General features: G+C 43.4%; 1 protein-coding gene across 4 annotated transcripts in view; it reads left to right on the top strand.

The window, feature by feature from the left end:
* ACTN2 (actinin alpha 2) overlaps positions 1–27,519 on the top strand; it is a 65,808-nt gene that overhangs the window by 11,859 nt on the left and 26,430 nt on the right. For 2 of the 4 annotated variants that reach the window (XM_059397373.1, XM_059397372.1), the window contains exons 2-7: positions 13,853–13,967; positions 14,873–14,992; positions 15,808–15,894; positions 20,971–21,058; positions 22,586–22,664; positions 25,436–25,517. In XM_059397373.1, coding sequence (XP_059253356.1) covers positions 13,853–13,967; positions 14,873–14,992; positions 15,808–15,894; positions 20,971–21,058; positions 22,586–22,664; positions 25,436–25,517 — 571 coding nt within the window. Of the gene's footprint in view, positions 1–13,852; positions 13,968–14,872; positions 14,993–15,807; positions 15,895–20,970; positions 21,059–22,585; positions 22,665–25,435; positions 25,518–27,519 lie in introns of those variants that run through there. The other 2 variants (XM_059397374.1, XM_059397375.1) reach the window with 2 other exon arrangements.

Here is a 27,519-nt window from a genome sequence, read left to right as displayed (position 1 = left end):
CTGCCTGCTTACATGTGTCCATTTCTAGGGTGGTCCTTGGGGTGATGGGGGGAAGCCGGATGCACACTGCAGCTCCAGGCCACCTCATTCCTTGCAAAAATTCCATTTTATTTTATTTATCTTGTATTTCCCCCACCAGCTTTGTTGAGATATAATTGTCATACAACATTGTGTAAATTTAAGGCGTGCCCTGTGTTCCTTTCTCAGCACCTCTGTTCTTCGTGAAAGGATATGAGGACATGGAGTTAGAGGTAGGGACCTTGCATCCAGGTTGGCCCAGGATGGTCCCACTTGTGGCTGGAAATTAGAAACCACCTCTCTTTCGACTCTCAGAAGTCATGCAGTTGAGACAGTAACTCAGTGGTCACTCTGTTCCAAGGACATACCCATGGTGACCTCAGAGAATGGTAAAATAATGTTGAGACCCAAATAATTTATATATAAGATAGTAATGCCTTTTCTCAGAGTACTTGCCTATTTCTGATCTTTAACAAATGCAGATATTGGTGAAGTGAGATTTCTTATAGTTTGGCAGCTTTAAATGCCAGAGTCTAGTAATGTCTGAGTGTTTTAATTCCCTAATCCTTTAGGAGACCAAGCCCTGCAGAGAGCTGTGGGAGTGAGCCCTGTGTGTGGAGGGACATCGGGCCACTGACCCCACCGGTGGACCAGGTTCCCCTCTGAAATGCATGCCGTCCTATGCTTTTGTTACTTGATATGCTATCTGTATGCTTTTATAAATACTGTATAGACGTCTCCTTAAGACAGTTTAGTATTACTATGTGCTGTGCTTCAAGGATGTTTGTTTTGCACATCTGAAAAACGAAAGGTAAACATTATTTAAATATGCAGACCAGTCACCAAAGTCAAATCTCTGGCTTTGTTCTTCAGGCAGGTTGTCTTTTCTAAAATACATACACACACACACACACACACACACACACACACACACACATATATATAATGTTCAGGCCCTTGGGAATCTGGTGATAAGTATATTTACTGTGTGATAAATTCATGTTTACTGTCAAGACTGCCCTTGTTTTAGACACTGGTGGGGCTATCCCTGTCAGAGTCCTTTAAGGGCTCGGTAAGGAAGCAGGAAAAAGGCTGTCAGAAATACCTGGCGTGTGACTGTGGGTTCTATTGCTGTAACTGGTAACTGGATATTACAGACTCCAAAGGATTTCTATTCTGCCATCCTAGAACTTGGACGGTGTGTACCTTCTCCATTAGGGTTTTGAAATGCGATGTCGAAATAGGGATTTTAATGGGAAACTTTAAAAAATCCTGAAGCAGCACTTAATTGATTAACTTCAGAAGTCTAGGGTGGCTTAATTATATCCAATGTAAGTAGTTTTTCTTTTTTCAGGGAGAAAGGTGGAGGATTAAATGAAATAAAACTTGCTAACATAGTTACAGATAACCCCCAAGACCAAAGAGTGGGCTAACAAATTGTATATACTTGCCTGAGTCACTTTTTAGATTTTATTTATTTATTTGTTAGACAGAGAGAGAGATTACAAGGAGGCAGAGAGGGAGGCAGTGGGGGGTGGTTGGTTGCTCGGGAAGCAGGCTTCCTGCTGAGCAGAGAGCCCGATGTGAGGCTCGATCCCAGGACCCTAGGATCATGACCTGAGCCAAAGGCAGAGGCTTTGACATACTGAGCCACCCAGGCGCCCCTGAGTCACTTTTTTAAGATACATCTCGCATCAGGCATACACATTTCCTGTAGAAAATACAGATAAGAAATTTTTAAAAGTCACAGTCTAGAGAAAACTCGCATTCACATTTGGCCATATTGCCTCCTAGAGCACTTTATGCTATAGTATGGAAGCATATGTTGATGAATTTTATGCTATAATATGTAATTATCTGAAATGTCTCAGGATATGAGGACTTCATTCTGTACTTTTGTGACTGCGCTCCAACCAACACGAGCCCTAGGGACGAACTTTCTGAAGGAGGAAATCCCAGCCTGGTTCCCTCCAGTGTGGCGTGAGCAAGAACTTTGGGAATGCCCAGTTTCCCTGTTTTTGCCCCTTCTGTTAACCAAAGCTTTTCCCATATGAAGAGGAAACCTGTAGATGTACCTGACAGGGTCTGTTCCCGATTTAGAACTGTGCTCTGGTCCAAAATACCAACGCAGAGAATGTGGTGAATTACAGGGAGCTGCTGCATTCTAAATGAATGCTTGAATCCCTCTGTGTAGGCAGCCATTTATTTGGGTCCCTGAAAATAGTAACAGTATGGTGAACTTGAATTAAAGAATATTTATTTTGCCGTTCGTGTCGTACAAGCTGCTTCCCCAGTTGCCGGGACGGGCCCAGGAGGGAAACGTCAGTTTGCTTTTCTAAAGAAAAGCTTGAATCCCTCCTCAAGCAGAGAATCCTGAATGTATAATCAGTGTTGCTATTGCTTAAAACCAAGCCACAGTCGGGTCTGCCGTGTCACAGAGCCACCTCTCGTTCATAATTATCCGGGCTCCAAGGGAACAAGTTATTTTGGGAAGCATAGCTCAGGATCAATCATATGTAAGGCTGTTTGTTGGGGAGCCAAATGCTTGCTTACCAGAAAGTCCTCAAAGGAATTCTCCACGTAGCTCGTGCCAGCGTGGGGGAGGCAGGTGTGATCCCAAAGAACTCCCCACTGGTGCCTAAGTCAGGCTCAGGGCCTGCAGACTGCTCTCAGCTTGGATGACCGAGCACCCAGAGCTTCCCCATGGTTCTTTGAGCTTACCGCCTTTTTCTTTCTTTCTTTTTTTTTTTTTTTTAAACATTTTAGAGCAAAATGACTGAGACTTTGAAGATATTTGATTTGGTTAATTTAACATATGCTGCCAAGCCCAAAAATAGTTTGGGAAGAATCTGCATATTTCTAACCTCTTCCCGCCCCCCTCTCCCACCCTGCATTTAACAGTTAAAATGGAGAGTTCCATCAAGATCCTTTGCTAACTGTCCTTTAGAAGAGGGAATACTAGAGTTTTTTTTTTTTTTTTAACAAAAAGTTTTTAAAATAAGTTCTACAAATTTTTATGTAAAAATTTTGTTTCAAGAATTTTTTTAAAAAAGATGTCTCCATTTATTTGAGAGGGGGAGAGAAAGAGAGAGCTGCATGAGTCGGGGGAGGGGCAGAGGGAGAGGTTCTTTAAGCAGACTTCCCGCTGAGCACAGAGCCCCTTGGCTAGATCCCACCACCCATGAAATCACGACCTGAACGGAGACCAAGAGTCAGATGTCCAACCGACAGAGCCACCCAGGCGCCCCTGTTTTAAGAATTTTAAAACACCCCTTGGAATGAAAGTAGAGGGGGCTTGAGTTGCAACTAACACTGAGAATCTCAGCCGATCAGAGAAGGGTTTGATGTCCTTGCTGTGTTGCTCCACACGCCTTGCTGATAATAGAGACAAAGAAATGAGTAATTGCGGCTAAGAAGTAAGAATCAGGAGCGTGAGTAATACGAACTCCTGTAAGTGGTAATAAAATGTTTGTGGGAAATTTTCTTGAGCAGGGAGGAAATTAACAGATGGAAATACTTTCTCTTCTCGATAAATGTAAGATCTTTATGAAACAGAGAAGAGTGCTAAATAATTCAGCCCAAATCCAATATTATATTTATGGTGATGCATATAAGAGGGAACATGGGGACACGTATTAGACTTTAAATGGAGGCTTTGACATAGAAAAGGAATCCAGTAAGCCGAGACTTACAACAGTTGTCATCTTCACAGGATGGGGGAAGCATACTGTAACTTAAGATCAGCAAATGATAAACTTCAGTTAGTTCCTGTATCATTCTTGTGTGTCAGTTACTATCTGTCTTCTCTGAAATCAGTAACATTCAGGTCGGAGTAATGGATACTTTAGCATATTCAAATGTTGACCTCTCTTTAGAAAAAAGATCCTAATAAAGTATTAAAAGGCAATTCTGGACATGAAGGTAAAAATCATGACTCTCACACAAATAGTCACATGCTTAAAGATGTTGTTTAACTGACTAGCGAAGAACAAACTGGAGAGGGGTTTCAAGCAGTTAAAAAAAAAAAAAAAAAATCCAGGGTGCCTGGGTGGCTCAGTGGGTTAAGCCTCTGCCTTCGGCTCAGGTCATGATCTCAGAGTCCTGGGATGGAGTCCCGCATCGGGCTCTCTGCTCAGCAGGGAGCCTGCTTCCTCCTCTCTCTCTCTCTCTCTCTGCCTGCCTCTATGCCTACTTGTGATCTCTCTCTGTCAAATAAATAAATAAAATCTTTAAAAAAAAAAATCCAAAGAATCGGCACATTTATAGATTAGCAATAATGAAACGAATGTCCTTCTGGGAGGAGGAATTGTCCCTGTCCCTGACAGAATGCATTTCTTGTCTGTAGGCAAGAATTACTTGCACTGTTCTTTATCTATGACTTACGAGTCTTGGAACAGCACAGAAGGCATGCTGTAGACAATGAACAGGTTTCCCATCGAAGCCCGGGATTTTGCTTATATTTATATAACTGTTGTGACACCTTTCCCGATTCCCTAGCTTTAATCTCTGTCCTTTCTGAAAGGTGTGGAGGACATTGATTCCACATTACCAAAGAGGCCATTCCTCAAGCCAGACTCAGTCGGGGCAAGATTTGGCTTTGTTAAAAAACCTGAAAAGCATTTGTTTTTTTTTCTCCTGTGAGAGAGTCTGAAGAGCTTTTAGCGCCTTTCTTCATGTGTTCTTTACAGCCCAGGACCTAAATGGTAGTTGGTCTTAGCCTGGTGACTGATGCCTAAAATTCAGGGTTCAGAATTCCCGATGAAAACCAGATATGGATAGAACTATTGTTTCAAGTGCTGGAGAGCCATCTTTAACCTATCCACTTAAAGAATCATCCATTAGCCTGGTTCTATTTTTAGATGCCCTCAGTCGTGAGGTTGTCTTTTATTTTTCACAAGGATTTTTTTTTTTTTTTTGGCAAGATTACAGAGTGTATTTTAACATTTAAGGATTCTATAGTTAAGTCTGACATGATAATAATTTTTAAAAACCTGGAACTTGAGCAGATACAGATTTTTTTTAAGCAGATACAGATTTTTTAACTCCTCAGTCTTTTTTATATTTTCAGTCAAAAAAAAAAAAATCTGTTATCTTCTTTACTCTGTCCCAGAAAGTCTGACAAATTGGATCCTAGTCAACAAAGAGTTATTGAGCGCCACTGTGTGCCAGGCACTGTCCGGAGCAAAGCAAAGACCCCTGGTTCCTTCTGTGTCACTTACACCAGCATGTTTGAAGTGTGCAGGTGGCATCACCCACCAGGTCTTTCTGAAGGCACTCTTTTTTCCCACTTTCCTACCAAGTCCTTCAAGGACTCCATGGGTGACAGCTCCCCTTCAGTTGTTCCTGGGATGGCCTGCCCTGCAATTTGAGACTGTGAGGTGTCCTAACTTTGGGTAGGAAGAAACACTGAGCCCTGCTTGCTGAGGGAACTTGTTGGGCGTGAATCAACAGAAGAGGGATGCGTCTTTTTTTCACCTCTTCCTTGGTCTCGGAATAATTAAGTTGGTATTTGTGAGTATCCCTAGAAGTTAAGTGAAAAGCAGCATTTTAGGGGTGCCTCAGAGGCTCAGTTGGTTAAGCGTCTGACTCTTGATTTCAGCTCAGATCACAGTCTCAGGGTCTTGGGATCAAGCCCAGCGTCTGGCTCTGTGTTCTGAATGGAGTTGGCTTGTCCCTCACTCTCTACTCCTCCCCTAACTCTCTCAGTCTCTCTCTCTGGCTCTCAAATAAATAAATAAATAAATAAAATTTTCTAAAATTGAATTTTGGTACTGTTGAGGTTCCAACTTATTCATGACCATTTGAAGTATTGAAAATTTGAAATGGGTACTAGTTCTCTCTCTGTGAATTACAGGTATGCTGGCTGGATGCTGGGTTCTTTGGGTGACGGAAAGGTGACCAAGACAGGATCAGAGGCTACTGCGGTCATTTCAGCTTTTTGATTTCGTTTGCTTGCAGGCAAACGAAAGCCCAAGAAACCAGTCATGGGCTTGCCATTTGCAGTGGAATGTACTGGGATTTGCTTTTTTACAAGTTAATTTTGAAGCTCTTTATACTTAGTGTATTTTGAACCGAGTTAGCCCTTTATACTAATGGTCTCATGCAAATAAATTCTTTTTAAAAAATGCAGGGACAAAATACATTTCTATGGGCGAAAACTAATGCTCTGAACACTTTGTTCCTTGAGGAAGTCACAGTTCACTACTGATGCTCTTTGTTCTGTGAACAGTGGTGTGAAGTGCTTGGGGAGAATCAGGATTCGTGGATTTCAGACCTTCTTGTCTCCTCTTTCTGTCTGTGCCCTGCCACGGTTTATGAAATGTGCATGTTTATGCTTGATTATTGGAGGTGGAATATTCTTTTGCTCAAGGAGCCTTAAGTCGTGACTGTAGACTATGTGTTTTTTTTCTATGCAATGGTTTAATTCCCTTTTAATTTAAACCCCAAAGCACTTCCAGTTTCTTTGAATTGCCACCACCAACTGCTGTTCTTTTGTGATTCTGTCGCATCTGTATTGTGAAGTAGTTGGCTTTCTCTTTCATTTATCAGACATCGCGGTCAGCCAGTTGGGATAGGTACACAGTGCATTCCTTGGGGCAAGCGACAAGTCACAGGAAAGAGGGGCTGACTTGGCCACACTGGGCCCTCAGCGGGTCACAGAGCCAGGACTCAGATTTTAGGGCGGCTGTGTTTCAGGGTCACAGAGCCAGGATTCAGATTTTAGGGCGGCTGTGTTTCAGGGGGTGCTACACTGAGCCGTCACCTGCCATGGGATCTAGCAGGATCCTGGAGACTTGGCAGAGATTTGTGGGCAGAGAACAAAAGGGCTGCCCACTGTGTACTTAGATGCCTGCTTACGCAACTCATGAGAGCATGAGGCCTCCAGAAGGGCTTCCAAGACATCTTACCATTGGTTGTAACACATGTAGGATCCTTAGAGTGGACATTTACGTGCTTCCATACTTCTCTCTCTCTGGTTGATTTTTTAAAATGTCGTGTGAGGAGTTGAAAGGTATACTAGGGCACTTGGCAGCCTTGAAGATGTGGAATATTTTTCCAGATCAGAAGATTAGGTTGAGCAGTCCTCACTGGAGAGTGGCTTCTGGGTCCAGAGACCTTGCTGAAAGATTTTATAAGATAGCTGTGTGCCTGAATATTTAAATTTAAGGCCATGCTGCTATGGCCTCGTTGTATGAATCACCCAGTGCGTGTCCTCACCTGGTGCGTGGACCAGGGTCTCTTGGTTGAGGGGACTGGGATTGTGAAGCTTTGTAGTGAAACAGAAAGTTCTGCTTCTGCCAGCTGTGTGGGACAGAACTTTCTGTCCTCCCTGTGCAGAGAACTCCCTGCTCTATGTGACGGCCATGTCTCCTTTTTATTTTTATTTTTATTTTAAGATTTTATTTATTCATTTGACAGAGATCACAAGTAGGCAGTGAGGCAGCAGAGAGAGAGGAAGGGAAGCAGGCTCCCTGCTGAGCAGTGAAGCCCCCTTCGGGACTCCATCCCAGGACCCTGGGATCATGACCTGAGCTAAAGGCAGAGGCTTTAACCTACTGAGCCACCCAGGCATTCCTGTTTGGTTTTTTTTTTTAAGATTTTATTTATTCATTTGACAGAGAGTGACACAGTGAGAGAGGGAACACAAGCAGGGGGGGTGAGAGAGGGAGAAACAGGCTCCCTACCACGCAGGGAGCCTAATTCGGGGCTTGATCCCAGGACCCTGAGATCATGAACTGAGCTGAAGGCAGACGCTTAACACCTGAGCCACCCAGGTGCCCCGAGTGTCTCCTTTTTATACACTAAAGCCGAAATCACATTTACTTCCCAGGAACAGCTCTGACCTCCTCTTCTGCCTTAACCAGAGAGTTTATAAATGGGTGCAGCTTTCTAGATGCTCCCTACCTCCTTACTTTCCAAATGTTTAATTAAAAAAAAACAAACAAAAACCAGGAAAGTGATTAGAAGGAATCTTGTTGAATTGGGAGTCTATGAGGTGGAAAATAACATATCCTTAAAAGTGATTATTGTAAATAGAAAAACAAATGGAGCCTTTTTAGACAATCAACTTTAAACCATAGACTGGCTTCCGTTAGTTGTACGTGAGAGAGCGTTCTGAAACAACGTGATAGGTGGTGTTGGCCGGTCAGCTTCTATAGTTCTTCTCCTCCTGATAACCTTTTGAACTGTTTATCATAGAGTTGATGATAACAATTATTATCCCCCGCCCTTTTTTTTCTGTAGCTGGGAAAGTGTCAGGACACGAAGGACAAATAATTTCATGGTATCAGAGTCAGAAATAGAATCTGAGTTCTGAGCCACGACTGCAGGCTGGACCAGGCTCGGCCTCCCCCTTTCCTGGGGCCCACTCATCCCTCCCCAAAGGATTCAGGCCAGGATCGACGTGGTGAGCCTCCCAATGCCTTTACTGACCAACGAAAGCAAGCTCAAAATCATGGAACACTTTGACAGTGCCCCGAACTGTTTTGGACCTGACAGATAATGCTGTGTTATCATTGGTGGGCTTGAAAGCTGAGAGCTGCTTCAGACCTTCCTACCCCGCAAGCTTCATGCTGTGGGCTGTGCCCGAATGTCCTAGCCCTCAGCATGCCCCGTTCTGTTCCGTTCAGGGAAACCCCACAAACTTTTCCGAGTATCCATTTCAGGAAATGGAATCTGAAATTCGTATTTCATGTTATTATTATCAGAGCAAAAGCTAGTTTAAAAAGTATAAAGGGAGTTTATAGATGTTGTCTTGCCATATTTTTGGTTTGAAGAAAATAGAATACTAAGTTGAACAATTAGTCTTAGAGGAGACCAGGCCTAGAAATCTTATCGCTGAAAGAATTAATAATTATCTGATAGCATGAAACCAACTTGTGTCCAGACAACTGTGTCAGACTCAAGATTGATGTTTTTATTTTTTTCTTTTTCTGGGTAATAATCCTCTCCAGGTAGAGATATGAACTTGTGTTATGTAAATAACCTCAGTTACTAATCATTTTGATTAAAAGACCTTTTCTCCCTTTTGTCTGTGGAAAAGTCTGCAGTGTAGGCTGTTAGGTCTATAGGGTTAATTAACTTAAAAAGAAACCATATGCAAATGTATATCATTCAGTAGCACAGGCTTATCTCAACATGTTAGTAAAGACACAGTACTTCTTCTTCCTTTTTTTTTTTTTGCCCTTAAGCACGCACAGAGAATTTAACTTTGAGAAAGACAATAGGCTTACCGTTCTTGTGGACTAGGGACTTTGCTAGTAAGTTCTTCAGGAAAGAAGATGGCCTCACCTTCCAGTGAACAGGACTAACACTTAGTTAAGTGTTAGTCCATAACAGGACTAACTAATTAAGTTAACTTAATTAGATAATCCTGGGAAACTCCTTCTACTGCTATTGTTCTCAACCACCATGTTTTGGGTGTTGAGGAATGTTTTCTGGGCCACTAGATTAGAGAATATAATAGAGAAGGGACTGAGCATAGTTGAGTGTCCTTTAGACTTCCTGCATGAAAACATAATACTATAAGCCTAAAAACCATGAAAACACGGCCTTAAAGGTTAAGGGTTAAACTCTTAATCTCTGGGCCCTTCTCCTTTGTACCCTGTTGCTTACAGAGATTTTGGTGCCATGGCCACGTTGGGTCTATATGAGCTTGGAGACCAGTCTGCTCCTGCAGGACCAGCCATCGGGGCCAGTGTCTCCCGGGTTGTGATTCCTTATGTTTCAGGAAGAGATGCTGATATTTGCTCCTGTTGTTTGGGGAATATACGCGTGGAGACAGTGCCTTCCACTGCCTTTCCATCTTTTCTACATGTGTCTTGAACATCCTTTCCCTTCGTTTTCTTGTGAGCTTCTTTGGAAGGTGGTAAGAGCTACAAATATCAGCCTTTCTCTTCTGGAGATACAGATCTTCTTTAACTGACATTGGAGTTATATCTGGATAACCCCATGGTAAGTTAAAAATATCTTAAGTCAGAAACACATTGGCTCCATGTAACCTACCAAACGTCATAGTCCAGCCCAGCCGCCCTTAACCGTACTCAGAACACTGATGTTAGGCTACAGTTGGGCAAGAGCATCTAACACAAAGCCTGTTTCATAATAAAGTGTTGATGGTCCCGTGATTGAATACTGTACCCAAAGTGAAAAACAGAAGGGCTTTGTATGGGTGCAGAATGTTGGTAAGTTTGTAAGTTGTTGACCCTCATGATCCCATAGCTGCTTGGGAGCTGCTGCCCTGCCCAGCATCACAAGAGAGGATCGTACCACACAGCTTAGCTTGGGAAAATACCCAGATTCAGAATTCCAAGTATGGTTCCTCCTGACTAGGAATGGCTTTCACACCACTGTGAGGTCAAAAACTTGTAAGTCCAACTGTCATAAGTCAGGAACATCGGTAGATGGGTCTGTGGTGTCCCATCTTGGTTCTCTTTGTATGGCTCTCAAAGGTTTTTTTTTTTTTTTTTAATGTGCCTGTTTTTGAGCTTCAGAAGCATTGGGTCTTATCACTAGGTGCAGAAGAGCAGGAAATGAGCTGTTCTCCAGAAGAGAGGTAGAGGAAGCAGGAGAGGAGGTTGGAGGACCTCACGTGACTGAGCAGCTTCTGGGTTGAGCCACGGCCTGTGGACACCGTGGCCTCTCTCCTTGGTGGGCATGGCTAGTTCATAGAGCACCATTTCTCTTAGAAGTCCTAAGTAGTTTGGTTTGATCCAAGGAGCCTGGCTCTAAAACCATGTGGACCTACCTCCTGGCCACACTAGTCCTCCAAGATTGAGTTCCCACGTTGCTGTCAAGTATCAAGGCTAGCCACAGAGAAGCCTTCAGGTAAATGTGTGGGGTCTTGCCTTTGCTGTTGTGGCTTTGTCTCCTGCATAATTAGCAGGCTTTTCACAGAAACCCAGGATGACTGGAAATGCCTAAGAACAGTCTCTATAGGCTATGGTAATTAAAACTGTAGATAGACTGAAAATTAAACATTCTAATAAAGCTTAAAATTCCTTTTCAGAGCTCACCGGCTTCTTTGCAAAGCCATTATACCAGCGCTGTCGGGGTCCTTTTCACATGGAATTTGGTAGTTACCTTAACCTTTATTGGCTCTTAGAAGGGCTCATTAAAGATAGGGACACTTCATTAAACTTACCTAAATAAATTGACCTTTTAGATTAAATTCATTTTCTGGATTTGCACAAAGGGATAATTACCTATGGTAAATTACCTTCATTGTGAGTATACCTATAAAAAGGTAGTATCAAACAGACTTCACCAGTGTTTCATCATGGGGGCAGGAAGCTTGCAGCTTTGGGATTATATTCAGAAGTGTTTCTGACACTTTTATTATGAAGGGATTTAAGTGACACGGTGACAAGATAAGGAAATTGGCACCAGCAGTAGTTGCTCATTTTTAAATTCAAATCTAAATAAAGGCAACTCTCTAAATATTTTACATCATTCTATTTTTCTGTCAATTCCATTTTAAAAAATCACAACCTGTTTTCTTGTGCCTTTCCCAAAAGTTTAGGTCTGTGATTAGTCTCAGCATTGTCAGTTTAAAAAAAAAAATGCAAAACACAAACACATTTAAAGTCGTTTTGGTTGCTGGAAACGGGCCTAGGATGTGTTTTACTGATAGATAACTGTCTAGAAACAACCAAAATGTCCATCCACAGGGAGCTAGTTACACACAGCACAGTATATGTACTATGGTGGAATACTATGCAGCCATCAGAAGGAATGATCTATGTGGAATGGAAAGAGCTCTAGGTTATAATTTTTATGTGGGTTAAAAAAAAGAATCCAGGTGCAGGACAATGTCTATATTCTGATATGGGTTAAAGGACAAAAAAAAAAAAAAAAAAGGAGTGTGTATCTGTGTACTTACATAGGTATCAAAGATCCTTGAAGAGGGGCGCCTGGGTGGCTCAGTGGGTTAAGCCGCTGCCTTCGGCTCAGGTCATGATCTCAGGGTGCTGGGATCGAGTCCCGCATCGGGCTCTCTGCTTGGCAGGGAGCCTGCTTCCCTCTCTCTCTCTCTCTGCCTGCCTCTCCATCTACTTGTGATTTCTCTCTGTCAAATAAATAAATAAAATCTTTAAAAAAAAAAAAAAAAGATCCTTGAAGAGACACATGCAAAACCGTCCTCTGGAGAATGGAACTGGGTACCTGGGAATGGGAAGAGAGGGACGCTTTTCACTTTATCCCCTTTTTGTGGCACTTGAATCTTGAGCCAGGGAAATGTATCGCCTATTCAAAATAAATTGATAAAATTGATATTGAGATTAAAAAAAAAAAAGTTAGACTCTTCCTAACAATCTTGGCTTCAAACACCAAAGTTTGGTTCTCTAGAACAGTGCTATCCCATTGAACTTTCTGTATTGCTGGAATGCTCGGTCTGCTCACCATCCAGCTCACTAACCCCCAGCTACAGGTGGCTTTTGAGTACTTGAAAAGTAGCTTATGCAACTGAGGAACTAAGATTTTTAATTTCCTTTCATTTTAGTTAGTTTATACCTAAATAGCCACCCATGGCTAGGGGCTACCATGTCGACTAGAGGTAGATCTAGAGCATATGGTTTCAAGTATCTCTTCTGTTTTAAGTTGACTGAAGTTTAGTGGTGTTTTAGGAGAAATAATTATTCCTTTAGGCTCTCAGGGTGAAATGAATTATTGTAAGTCCAAGAAAATGCCTACATTCTCTTTCTGCCCTTATACTTAATGCTGTCGCATCTTTGTTGAAATAAGTGACTATTGGATTTGAAAATTTTCTGTTACCCAGGAAAATCATTTTTATAGAAAGAGTATCTTTTTGTGGTCTTGCACGGAACCCACCTATTTTTTAGGGATTCATTTTCTCCTCTGTCACACAGACCCTGTTTGCATGTCTCCGCACAGAGTAACATGCTGGGCACTTTGTTCTGGAGCCCCACAGCTGTTGCAACCCAAGGGGACATTTGCATTCTTAGCCAGCAGCTGCTGCGCAAGCCCTTCTAAAATGGTTTTGGCAGGAAATAGTGCACAAGTGGAAACCAAGTTAAGAGCAGCTTGAAAAATAAACAGAAGGACTTTGGATGCCTCTTGATATACAGCCCACCTTTCCACTGAAGACTGTCTTCATGATTTGTTAACATGACCAGACTGGGAGCCCTTCCATGGCTGGGCTCTATCTAACTGCTTTGAAGTCCGGGGTCTAGACCAGGGCCTGGCATATGCCAGGAGGAGGTCCTTATTACTGTTATTATTATCCTTATTTTTAATGATTGACTATACTGCAAATTTGTTTAATTGATTTAGTTACTAGCTTAACACTGTTGCGCATTCAGGATAAACTAAGATGTAGCTAATGAGTGGTTTGGGGGCCCTCCTCTCCTCTCCTCTCTGTGACACAATACCGCCCACCCTCCGCTCCGAAGTAAGCCATTATGAACATTATTTAAACATTCTTTATTCATCCATTCTACAAGCAAGGTTATTTTTGTTGTGTGCAGGGAGTAAGCATGCTCTCATTTAGTCCGTATCTCCTACGAAATAGGTTTTCAGAAGGTCAGGACATAGGTGTGAACATGGTACCTTTTTAAGCTGAAGGCATAAATCCCTCAGGCTGGTATATCAAATAAATGATTTTTTTTTTTTTTTTTTTTTTTTTTTTTTTGTCCCTAAAGGGGAAATTACCATAGGCCTCAAGTCATCCTTTCCATAAAATTCTGTGTGCTTGCCCTAGAAGGCCCCGGGAGCTCCAGTCTCGAGTGTGCAAGAAGTTGAGTGTTGGCCACATGGGGTGGAGGGTTACCCCGATGGGGCTGGGGCCGTGTCAAGCAGTGCTTGGTTCTCGTTGCAGACTTTCACTGCCTGGTGTAATTCCCACCTAAGGAAGGCCGGCACCCAGATTGAGAACATTGAGGAAGACTTCAGGAATGGCCTTAAGCTCATGCTGCTTTTGGAAGTCATCTCAGGTTGGTCTTGGACGTATAGGTGTCCTGCTACACCCCGCACGTCCGTGTGTGGGCTCTGGATACGCATCTATTTAGAAACAACTGCCTCAGATGTGCCCTTTGACCTGGCTGGGCCAGAACACAGTATTATTGGCAGAGAACACCTTTCCGAAGAGCAATCTGCCTGGAGTTATTTTTCTGCTCTGAAAAAGGAGTAAATTCTGTTTAAAATTGACCTATTAAAATAATGTTTGCACCACGCACCTTGAAACAGAAAAAGAAAAGGAAAAAAATGACATTTATGCGACTCCCCATGGTGCTGCCCTCTCTGCTCTAAGCCCAGCAGGTGCCTCTCCCAGACATGGTCTTCCATGCAGAAAGCCAGGATACATGTTGCCATAAGTCTGAAAACATGAGCTCAAATCCCAGAGGGGTTATGTTTTGCTCTGAATTTGAGTTGGCTGGTTTAGACTTTGGATGAGAGATGGGATCACCCTTGAAGAAGTGGGACTAGAAGGGCGGTGGCGAGTGTGCCCCAATCCATATATCTTCATAATCGGGTATCTTCCTTGAGCCCTGGCAGCCAGTGCTGTGATTTGGACCAGGCTCTCCCGATTTCCTCTAATAGTCAGCAACTCCAGAGGCTCCTGGGCTACCAACCAGCTTTTCTCTAGACTCCTTTGTAAGTTTGGCTGGTAGACCAAACCGGACTCTCCCAGGCAGATCTGAAAAGCATATGGCTCTGCTCTGGTCTATTGGTCTTAAAAGTTTTTTTGGTTTGTGGTTTACAAAAACCAGAGACCCATCAGAAACAGTCACATACCTATTTCCATTTAAGGAAGCATGGACTCTGAATTTTGGTGTCTCGATTCCGTGTCAAGGGGTTACTTTCTCTGTGTCTACGCTATTCTTTCTTCATCCGACAGGGGAAAGGCTGCCCAAACCTGACCGAGGAAAAATGCGGTTCCACAAAATTGCTAATGTCAACAAAGCCTTGGATTACATAGCCAGCAAAGGCGTGAAACTGGTGTCCATCGGGGCTGAAGGTAAATGAGGGGTGATAGGAATGACCCGGCTTGCCACATTGACTTCCCAGTGGAAGGTGGGTCGGCCTGCCGCTGGGCCAATTCCTCCTGGCACTTATGGTGCTTGCCTCCTTACGGTGTCAGGCTGTGTGCTAAGGTCTGGGGTACAGAGATGAGAGGAAAAGGTAGCATGAATGGCAGACCAGGCTCTAGGATTATTTGTATAGAATAGAGTCAAATATAATGCTGTCTTCTTCAGCCTGATTATTGGGATGGGAAAGAGCTTAACCTTCCCCGTGACTCTTATGAAGAACTAATTAGTAGGAGGGAAGTGATCTCTTCTTTCTTGGGGAGATTGGGAGCCCCAGTAAGTTCGGCAGGAACTGAGACGACTTGGCTTCTTATGTTTATTTTACAGCTGAGTACCATGACCTTGCCCCACCTGGGGCGCCCTGAAGGATCAGGGTGAAGATGAGCCCAGGTTCTCTGAAACTGACTACTCAGAACCTTGGCCCCTCTAGTCTTTGGGCTTTGGAAACTCTCGGGTTGTTTTCAGTGATTATGCATTTACAAGATATATGCTTATTATTAACTCAGAATTCATTTAAACCAGAGACATTTGGTTATGAATACTGTATAACTGCAACACATAAAAACATGAACTGGTCCTTCTATTATATATATATATATATATATATATATTATTTTTTTTTTTTTTTTTTTTTCCAATAGCTCTAAAGTCAAAACTTATGGGAAACATACAAGCTATAGGAAAAATGTATGCACTGATGATGTCATCTTTATGCGAATTTGTTGTTGTTGTTTCTTTCCTAAAGAAATTGTGGATGGCAACGTGAAGATGACGCTGGGTATGATCTGGACCATCATCCTTCGCTTTGCTATTCAGGATATTTCAGTTGAAGGTAAAAGACGCGGCTGAAAATCTGATTGTATTAGGATACTCGGAGTCATTCGTAGATTGAATTTCTAAAGTAGAATTTAAATAAGACCTTGTAAAATTGAACAGTCATTTCCATGATTTCATGGAAGATACGGGAGTTGGGTTTTCACAGGTTTTATATTTGTATGGGAAGGACCCCAGCAATACTGTTTCATTCATGGGGGTGGAATCATTTTGGAAAAGATGAGCACATGTTCAGAACAGAAGTCGCTTTTTAAAATGAGCATTTTGGGGGCTTTTAATTGCTTATTATATTCATAGGTTCCCAACTCTAACAGTTCTGTGGACTTGCAGTTGCAAAAAATCAATCAGTTGAAATCTGAGTTCATTCATTCACCCTCCGTCCCTGCTTTCGTTCTCTGTCTCTGTGTCGGTCTCTACAGCTTTCTGTCTTTCTGTTAACAAAATCTCCATTGTTATTGTATCTTTGGGCCTAACAACTGTTCCATCACTATAATAGAACCATCGTCCTTGGCACTGCCACAGAAGATGAAAATCTTTAGTCTTTTTCGCCCACTGTACTCCTAAATATTTTGATGAATTCAGCACTGTTGAAAAGTGTCAAGTTGACATTCTTAAAATTAGAACTTTGCCTATTTAGCCCTCAAATCACAAAATGTGTAGCTGCAGAACCTACCTAAAGGTGGTCTGGATCGTCCAACCATTGTCAACCTCTTGTACCTTTGTCACCCAACAGGTACCCAGGAACCTGAATGGTGAGGGTGGGGACATTGTAGTTCTGCCCAGGACAGAGGACCCTCTGATGCGGGTCTTTTTAGGTGATCTTAGTTACTATTCAACCATCAAATGTCAAAAACCAGTGATTTACTGCCTGTTGCGCCAGATGGCATGAAGTCTACAGCACTTACCCTTAAGGAATTTCTGACCACTTAGATTACTCCCTTCTGGCATGGAAGCCCCATTTGTGTCATCTAAAAATCCAACTGTGGGGCACCTGGGTGGCTCAGTCAGTGGGCGTCTGCCTTCAGCTGGGTCATGATCCCAGGGATTCAGCCCCACTTTGGGCTCCCTGCTCAGCTGGAAGCCTGCTTCTCATGCTCCTACTCCCCCTGTTGTGTTCCTTCTCTTGCTGTCTCTTTCTCTCTCTCTGGCATATAAATAAATAAAACATATTAAAAAAAATAAAAATCCAAGTGAGATATAATGATATTAAAATCTCAATAATTCAGGCTCAGAATTTATAAAGTCTGAATTTGAAAACTTTCCTACAATGTGCTTTTTTAAAGATACATTCATTTCTTTCCAGTGAAAATAATAAGATGCTTCTTCTAAGTTATTGCTTTATTAAAAAAACAGTAATTTATAATAATTTTACCAATTTCATGTACTTCCAAATTTAAATATTTAAACAGCTGAGCTCACCTTAAAAAAATACTACTTTTAAAAAGCTTATTCACATAGTTGCTTTTGCTAGTCTAGCGAATCCTTTTCCCACAAATATTACAGAGGTTATTACAGGGTTTTTTCTGATGGGTTACACATATCAAATTAGTGATAGTTTAATTTAGATTTCTATTTCAAATGTAGCTATGAGTGGTATCCATTATTCATTTTCCCTAGAGTGATTGTTGATGTGTCCAAAATAAGATGTCACAGTATTTTGTGACGTTATCACAATAAAAAGATATATTAACCTGCTTTTCAAAAGACTAAGAAGTTAAACATTCAAAAGTAGGAATATGGTTAGCAAAGTCCCTAGATCTCTTCCAAGTAGATGTTTTTCAGGAGGTAGTTGGCTGACTTACATTTTTGTTTTCTTTATTGTTTCACTTTTTTGGAGTCATTTATCAACAATCTCACTTAATTTCTGGAGGTCTCTGGAAAGATGATCTTAGTTTGTTTTCATGATGTGTAGCATGTGCAAAAAGTCATTGTTATTATGATTGAATTCTTTGAGGAGCCAGTGTCCTTTGGAAGAATGATGGATTTCTTCGAGGAAATAAAATGAGAGATGAACACACCTGCTAATGAGGGCGGTCCCGTTGTACGTGGATGGGGTTTGCTTGGTGCATCTCTCATGTTTTGTGATGGAATGATAAATGGCAGTACCTGCTTATAATGTGCTTTTCATATCAACGATTCTGCATGTGCCAAAAGGCCATGTTTCAGATTTAAGCTCTCCTTGCTGGGAGTGGGGTATACCGCTGCCAGGGACATAATAGACCTGGCTAGGAAAACCTGACAATGGTGTTGGGGTGGGAGAGAGTCCTTTTTGATTAGGCTAGCCAATGAAATAAGGAGAAAATGTTGACATTCATTGCATAAGAGTGTTCAGACATATTCAGACATAAATTAGGTAAAACTCCATGAAATTAGGCAGATTTAAACTTTATGAGATTCTGTTGATCTGCTTTACCTCTCTTTGCCTTTCTAGCCTAAATTTCACTTAAACTTTCTAAAATACAGTGCATTATTTCCTCCTGATGTACTTTTTCCTTTTTTAAAAAATATTTTATTTATTTGACAGAAAGAGACCTAGTGCGAGGGGGAACACAGCAGGAGGAGTGGGAGGAGGAGAATCAGGCTTCCTGCTGAGCAGGGAGCCATATACAGGGCTTGAACCCAGGGCCCTGGGATCATAACCTGAGCCGAAGGCATATGCTTAATGAATGAGCCACTCCGATGCCCCAGTGTACTTTTTCTTTTTCTTTTTTTCTTTTTTTTTTTATATATTTTTTAAAGATTTTATTTATTTATTTGACAGAGAGAGATCACAAGTAGATGGAGAGGCAGGCAGAGAGAGAGAGAGAGAGAGAAGCAGGCTCCCCGTTGAGCAGAGAGCCCGATGCGGGACTTGATCCCAGGACCCTGAGATCATGACCCGAGCCAAAGGCAGCAGCTTAACCCACTGAGCCACCCAGGTGCCCCCCCAGTGTACTTTTTCTTATTAGTAACCTCGGTTGGGACCCAAAGGCAGGCAGTGTGGACTTCCATTTTTCAACATTTTTACCAGTTAATATTTGAATAAAGTCTTAGAACGTTCAGTTGCTTTTCTTAATAAAATTTTCTGGAGAAGAGACATGAATAGGAGTGATTCAAGTGATTCCTTTAGCAAGTGAAATTTTGGGAGTGTGTTTATTTCAGCTGGTTTATGGGTCATGGGAAAGTCTGAACGAGAATGGGCAATTAGGGTAAATAATTATAGAACACTTTTTACAGAAAAAAAAAAATCAACTTGAAGTCCTTAATAAAATGGAAGGCCAGGGCCCAATGTTAGTTAAGAGTCCACATGTTTATAGGGATTTTCTAAATTGTTAGCACTTAAATACAGGCAGAATCCTAGATTTGGGGGAACAGTTTTGAGGAGATGTTTGGATGCAGGTAATTTTGGGCCCTCCAAGAAGAAGCTGGTGCCAGAAGGGTATTAGACACAGTCTTAGCCGTCTTGAGCTGCGATAACAGAAGACCATAGACCAGGTGGCCTGACCAAAAGACATTTATTTTCTCATGGTTCTAGAGGGTGGAAATCCAAGATCAGGCTGCCAGCATGGTCTGTTTTTGCTAAAGACCTTCATTTTGGCTTGTAAATGGCCACTTTCTTGCTACATCCTTCATGGCAGAGGGAGAGGAAGATCTCTCTTCTCAGAAGGGCTCTACTCCCATCCTGGGAGCACCACCCTCATGATCTCATCTAACCTTAATTGCCTCCCAAAGGCTCCATCTTTAAATAAGGTCAGGGCTTTAACATAGGAATTTGGGGAGGGGGGTGTGCCTAGGTGGCTCAGTTGGTTAAGCAACTTCCTGTGGGTCAGTTTATGATCCTGGAGTCCTGGGATCAAGTCCTGCATTGGACTCCCTGCTCAGCAGGGAGTCTGCTTCTCCCTCTGAGCCTCCCCGACTCATACTCTTTCTCTCTCATTCCCTCTCTCTCTCTTTCTCTCAAATAAATAAATAAGTAAAATATTTTTCAAAAAAATACATAGGAATTTGAGGGTGGGGGAACACAAACATTCAGTCCAGAACAGACATGCCAGAGATTTTTGGTGGGGGGGGGGTTGGGAAATGCCTATGAAGAACCAGAAATGGCCAAGAGAGAGGCGTCCAGGGCACCTGGTCAACACCCGTGCTGGCGAAGGGAAGGGAGGTCTGCCGGGAGAAGGGTCTGATGGGGAGCCCTTCAGCCTTGGCTCTCAGAGGAGCTGCACCCACACAGGAATGGCTGGCTCCAGCGCCTCTCCCTCCATCAGTCCTGGGCAGAGCGGCCTGAGGAGGAAAGGCCGCTGGGGAATGTGAGGTTCAGAACTGGGACCTCAGTGGCCTGCCTTGTGCTACCATGGGGGGCCTGCCATTGTTTTTACTTCATCAGAACTCAAGTGGCCAAACCTGAAACGTACTAATAAAAGACTTTTGGTATTATACAAATCAGCGGGTAAGGGAATAAATCTGAGGCACGGTGGTCTCTGTGCATCCCATTGACCCAAGATGATAAAAGAATTAAATGACAGGTTAGTGAAGTCATAGTCTAGGGCATTGTAGTAATTTTTAAGTGAAACTTGAAAATTTTTATTATCAATTTATTTATTTTTTAAAAAGATTTTATTTATTTATTTGACAGACAGAGATCACAAGTAGGCAGACAGGCAGGCAGAGAGAGAGGAGGAAGCAGGCCCCCCACTGAGCAGAAAGCCTGATGCAGGGCTTGATCCCAGGACCCTGAGATCATGATCCGAGCCGAAGGCAGAGGCTTAACCCACTGAGCCACCCAGGTGTGCCCCAGAAACTTGAAAGTTTTTAAACGAAACCTTAAAAACAATTCTTTGCCGGTATCCCCGCTGTCTGATTTTGTGTTTATGATGTCGTAGCTTGTGGTTGCCCCCGTGCTGGCCTTTTCAAGTCCCTTTGGTGTCCTCAGCAGTCTGTCCCCAGGAGCAAGGTCCCAGCAGAGATCACAAGAAGAGATGATGCATTTGGTAGTCTCCAACCCCTGCCCCGGGAGGTCTCTTATCAAGCCTGGGAGTTGGGTGCCTTAAGTACTGAGTATTTACAGGTGGACACTGTTTCTTGGCTGTCATTACAGAAACCTCTGCCAAAGAAGGTCTGCTGCTTTGGTGTCAAAGGAAAACCGCTCCTTATAGAAACGTGAACATTCAGAACTTCCACACCAGGTGAGCAAGGAAGGCACTGGGCTTCTTAGATTCTCCTGGAGTCCTGGGAGGGCCGTGGTTATGTCTGCTAGTATCTCCCAGCTCCTGTCTGAGGCACGTTTTACGTCTGCCGTGGACCCAAGGCTGTAGCATCTCTGATACTTAAGATCCCTCTGGGGAACCCATCCAGTGGCTTTGAGGGGCTGGTAAAACAGCATGGTACTGCTCAGCCCCCGAATGGGCCTTCGCTATTTGGGGGCTGTGGGCATGCGTCTCACCGTGACCTTCACCTGCTGCTGTCAGGAGGCGGCAGGGGAGGCGGCAGGTGTGGCTTCTCAGCAGGGACACCGAGGCAGAGTCTGCGTGTCATCCTGCCGTACTGTCCATACCCCAGCGCCTCTCTCTGTGCTGCAGAGAAAGTCACTTCCTCGGCCAAGTTTGTGCGCTGGGGATCGAGAGGAGGAGGAAACTTGTATTTGTAAAATGACAGGAACGTGCATGAATGGCGTCTAAATTTAATCTCAGAGCATGGGTTTATCACTTGCCCCAGTGTTCCTCCTCACGCACGTCTTCTGAGAGTAGAAGGGCTGTATTTTCACCCTCGGTTTCGTGGGTTACTCAGGAATAGGAATAGGTCCTCAGCCACCGTGGATTATCAGGGAAACGAAGGGCAAGCAGGAGCCGCAAGGGAAAATGGGGGAGGTTCTCCTGGTGGACAAATACCATAGAGTATCTACCAAGTGTCAGGCACTGAGCCAGGCCTTCAGTGTGCAAAGGTGGGAAAGAGGACTTCTCTGTCCCTACAGCACGCTGTCTTGAGGACAAGAGGAGCCCCAAAGGAGAAGGCAGGTGTGGAAGTCCGCTTGCCACTCATTGACCTTCTCGCCTTTCCTCCTTTGCCCAAGACTGGGTCAAGCACTTCAGCTCTGTAGCCCCCTGAAGTTTCTTTCTTCCCCTGACCTTTTGGGGAGCAGAACTCCCACTCCCAGCCCTCAGTGAACTTCTAGTCGCCTCTGGCAAGCTCAAAATCGGGGGTTGTCTAGAGAACAGTTTGTGTGAGCGTCTCTGGGGAGACAGACCAGGAGTGCGGGTTCCTCCTTGCTGAGTCCCTCGGGTGCTACCGTGTCTTTGCCTTTTTGAAAACATGTGAAGGACTTTATGAAGACAGAGGAGTCCCTGGGAGCTCATAGTGACTTTCAGGTGTACTAAGGATCTTGAGGGGGATGTATGTCCTGGACATTTAAGGGTAGATGTCCTTGTGTGTGGTTTCTGGGCAGACCCTTCAGGAGGGTCCTTGTGGGAGATGGGGAGGAGGGATGGGGACAGGAGGGTGCTGACCAGGGAGGAGGGCAGGGTGAGAAGAGGGTGTCGCTGGTTCTCCCATGCCAGAGCCGAGACTGGGCCAGCAGATAGGGAGGAGTCTCAGGGCAAGGGTTGGTGTGACAGAAGGACAGGAGGGACCACTTGGAGGATTACGTCTGTCCAAGACGTAAGCTGCTGCTTTCTCTGCATTAACATGTGTTCCTGTTCTTCCTGACCATGGTGCAGCTGGAAGGATGGCCTTGGACTCTGTGCGCTCATCCACAGACATCGGCCTGACCTCATTGACTACTCAAAGCTTAACAAGGTCATTCTGGGGGCCTGGCATGCCACATCCTCTCTGTCCCTCAGCATGTCACCCTGAAAGTGAGCACGTCAGCACTGAACTCACACAAACACGCAGCTTACCGCCAGCTGAGTCTCCCAGCTCGCCTGGCACGTGGTGCAGACGGGAAAGGCAGCCAGGAAAATACTTTAATTACTAATACTAAATAGGTTGGGACAAGACCCAAAGCCAAGTCACCCTTTTGGCCCAAATTAAGATACATTTGTCGATTTGGCTTGAATTACCCTGAAGGTTTTTATTTATGCTTCTTAGCGATTTTACATTCCCAGATTGTAAATATGAAAAGGGAAGATATATGGGCTTTTTCTGGCGGAGGGGAAAGAAAAGTTCAAGTACTCGAAGCCTTCTTTTTAAATTCTCTTTACCCTTTTCTGAAGGATTTAAATGCAGACATCTTTACTCAGAACTGATTAACTTACTTCTCACATGAGGGACATTTTACCATTATCTTGCGATTGAGAGAATATATTAGTTGTAGTTTTAGAAAAGAGCGTTTGAGCCTGATGGCCCAGTCTGAAGAGCATGTGACTTTTGATCTTGGGGTTGTGAATTCAAGCCCCAGAGAGGCAGGCAGAGAGAGAGAGGGAAGCAGGCTCCCTGCTGAGCAGAGAGCCCGATGCGGGACTTGATCCCAGGACCCTGAGATCATGACCTGAGTTGAAGGCAGAGACTCGCCCACTGAGCCACCCGGGCTCCCTTAAAAACATTTTTTTTTTTTTTTTAAAGAAAAGGGAATTTGTTATTGATTTTGGTTTTGGTCTCTTTAGAAAATTTAGTGCTACATTTGAATTTTCTCTTTAAGCTTAAGCTTTAGTGTACTTAAGTTTCAAATATTCTCAGAACTCTTTCTTCAGAAACGTAGTTTAAAAATGTAATCTGTGATGGAAGAAAGAAGTCCATGCCCCTCCTAAACCTTGTGGCAGACAGTCTGTGCTCTCAGGATTTAGGACTAAAGGCACTGCCTGCCCAGAAAACATTGCCGCATGTGGTGGTTAGGGCCCTGGTCCTTCTGGTTGCTGGTGTGCACAGGGGGCTGCTCCCTTGAGTGGCTGTGTCATGGTGTGGAATCCGTCCCTGCATGCCGCCCTCCCCTGTGTGCCATGCATGGTCATTGCAAGAAGTCCCTTTGGCTCCCTTTTCCGTTGTTATTACTTGCTCCTTGCCTGTCTGCTGGCCGGCTTCCGGTGACTGCCGGGGAGCTCGTGGAGAATTGACTTGTAGGGAAAGGTGAATCCCACAGTTCCGGAACACAAGGTTGCCAGAGATCCTCAACTTTTCAAAGCCCATATTCTCTTATTCTGGACTTACTTTAAAACGCTTCAAACACGAAGATGGTGTCTGTTTTCTCAGTGAGTCTCTGTCTCATTTGCAAAATGAAGGGATTGTTCTAGATCGAACTAGTTTTGTTAGCACGTTAGAATGACCGATTTTTATTACCTATGGTCAACAGACTTGTGGTAATTGGCTGTCAAAGATGAGCGAGAAATGATTGTAATGAGCACTAGCAGTTAATATTTACATAGCTCTCGATTAGGCTGTGTTATAAATAAATATATTGTTATATATGTATGTATGTACTCATGTGCATATGACATATGTGTATATCACACATATTAAATATGTATATTAGTACATGTTCTAATGTGTATGTTATATATACATATTATTTTGTGTATGTTACATATACATGCATATTCCTTCTGTCTTCGCTGTGCACAGTAAAATATAACGTACTGATGAAGTACGTACCGTTATCATCCCACCTTTACGGACGAACGAAGTATGGAGTTCAGCAATCTGCCCAAGGTCACATGGCCAGTAGCTGAGCCAAGAAAATATTTCACTGCCACATTTTATCTCTCTCAGTATAAATGAGATAGTGTTCACAAAGTGTCAGAATCAATCTATTTTTAAGGCTGAAATTTTTCTTATACATTTAAAACAAAAGGGAAGATTTTACTCAGCAATTTGGCTTTGTAAACACATGCATAAACTATGCAGGTAAGGCTCGCATTACGATAGGTCTTCTTTTAGGGGTTCCTGGGTGGCTCAGAGGGTAAGCCCCTGCCTTCAGCTCAGGTCATGATCTTAGGGTCCTGGGATCAAGCCCCACATTGGGTTCTCTGCTCAGCAGGGAGCCTGCTTCCTCCTCTCCATCTGCCTGCCTCTCTGCCTACTTGTGATCTCTCTTTCTCTGTTAGATAAATAAATAAAATCTTTTAAAAAAAGAAAAAAGAAGGGGCGCCTGGGTGGCTCAGTGGGTTAGGCCACTGCCTTCGGCTCAGGTCATGATCTCAGGGTCCTGGGATCGAGTCCCACGTCGGGCTCTCTGCTCAGCGGGGAGCCTGCTTCCTCCTCTCTCTCTCTCTCTCTCTCTGCCTGCCTCTCTGCCTACTTGTGATCTCTCTGTCAAATAAATAAATAAAATCTTAAAAAAAAAAAAAAGAAAAAAGTTTTAACGATATAGGGCTTCTTTTGTTGGAATGATTATGTGCTTTGTTAAAACATTTTGTGAGTTGAAGTGTGCATGCACTGTGTGGGGTTCATATCATTTTTGGTATTTCTCTAAATATTTGACATGATTGGAAAAAGATAAGAAGGGAAATTACTTACACTGTAATGGTTATGTGCATGGAAAGGTCTCCTCCTAGAAATGAGGTGTGTCAAACACATTACTCATAACTCCTATTCGAAAGATACTTTCAAACACTGGTTGTGCGTTTTTCATGCAGGATGACCCAATAGGAAATATCAACCTGGCCATGGAAATTGCAGAGAAGCACCTGGATATTCCTAAAATGCTGGATGCTGAAGGTGAGAGGAAAGTTGTGTTTTATTGACTTGCAGAAAGTCTGTGGCCTAGTCGTGCCATGGCTGTGACTAGGGATTTATAAGACTTCATAGCCAGATTACATCTGACGTACTTAGGAATCTGAAGACATTTCTGTCATTGGCCACAGGAGTGTGAAGAGCATTTCATTTGTAGCATGTTCATGAATTCTTTTTAAAAATCCTGCTCAAGGGGCACCTGGGTGGCTCAGTAGATTAAAACCTCTGCCTTTGGCTCAGGTCATGATCCCAGGGTCCTGGGATTGAGTCCCACATCGGGCTCTCTGCTCAGCAGGAAGCCTGCTTCCCCCCCCCCCTCTCTCTACCTGCCTCTCTGCCTACTTGTGATCTCTGTCTGTCAAATAAATAAATAAAATCTTTAAAAAAAAAAAAAATCCTGCTCAAAACCCTGCCAGCAAAACTATAGTAGGAGAATTCGGTAAAAAAGTTCAGTTTTGGCAAAGAAACGGAATACTTGGGTTTGTGATCTGCAAACAAAAACTATTTTTATTTTTGTAACAACACACTGTTATTTTTCTTACCACATGGAGACGAGCTTAGCAAATAAATCTTCTTGGGAAGTGCTCAGGACTCCACAAGGGAAAACATCCTTCCTTCCAACCAGAAGGTAGAGAATCGAAACAGAGAATACGGAGCGTTCAGCCGTCCGCATACCTCTCAAACTTCCATGTTTCATTTTGGGTCTGAATTAAATTTAGTTTAGTTAGATCTGCGGGAACATCTAAGCATTTTGCTGCTGGGCAACCCTCATGCTGGGGACTGGTTTCAAATAACTTGTGTGCCCTCTGTATGAGACAGACTCGTGTGGGTCGCTCTGTGGCACACCGCTGTAGAAAGCACAGATAGTGGAGACCATCCGTTCATTTCGCTTGTTCGTGAGTCATTTACCACTCAGCAGACATAGACTGAGTGCCTGCCGCGGGCTAGGTACCTTGGGAGGGAATGAGATGTACCAGGCAGGGTCCTGCCGTCAAGGAACTTAGGTTACTGCATTTGTGGTTAATACTATGATTCCCTCACGGTCCATTTCTTCCCCTAATTGGGATTACTGGGGAAAAGCAAAGAACTTGATTATCGCCCATTGTCAGTCTTCTGTTCCTCCTTATTGCTGGTGATTGTATTATAAATTATCATAAACTCATTGGCTTGAAGACACAGGAATTTATTCTCGTATGATTCTGGAGGCTGTAAGTCTGAAACCAAGCTGTTGGCAGGGCCATGCTTCATTCAGAGCCCGTAGAGGAGGTTCCTTCCTTGTCTCTTCCAGCTTCAGAAAGCCCCATGTGTTCCTTGGCTTTGGGTGGCCTTGCTCTCCCCCTCTCTGTCTCTACATCTCTTTCTTTTTTTCTTGTAAGGACATCAGTGATGTTAGATGAAGGATCCTTCCTCTCTCAGCAGGACCTTTTAACTTGATTCTGTCTACAAAGGCCTTCTTGCGAATGAGGTCATGGTCACCGGTATCAGGGTGGCGGTTAGGACCCCAACATATCCTTTTGAGGGATACAGTGAAGCTCATAACAGGGACCTTCAAAGTAGGATTCTGATTTTACCCATTCATTAATTTAAACATTTTAACAAACACCATTATTGGGCATTAACACTTAAATACACTCCTCCGAATTGATTGATGGTTTTCAAAAACTCTATAAAGGGAGAGAGTCAATAAAATAATGGAGGAATTGGGGCACCTGGGTGGCTCAGTGGGTTAAGCCTCTGCCATCAGCTCAGGTCATGATCCCAGGGTCCTGGGATCGAGCCCCACATCGGGCTCTCTGCTCAGCAAGGAGTCTGCTTCCTCCTCTCTCTGTCTGCCTCTCTGCCTGCTTGTGATCTCTCTCTGTCAAATAAATGAATAAAATCTTTAAAGAAAAAATGGAAGAGCAGCATAGAATAAATAGTTCCTTTTCCTTTATGTCTGTCTGTCCTCTCTAAACTAAGTTTACATTTGTGTGGCATCTTCTTTTAA

This window comes from Mustela nigripes, chromosome 4 (genome assembly GCF_022355385.1).
Source record: "Mustela nigripes isolate SB6536 chromosome 4, MUSNIG.SB6536, whole genome shotgun sequence".
NCBI lineage: Eukaryota > Metazoa > Chordata > Mammalia > Carnivora > Mustelidae > Mustela > Mustela nigripes.
Note: the sequence above shows the minus strand (reverse complement) of the source record. Positions and strands in the feature narration are given on the sequence as shown.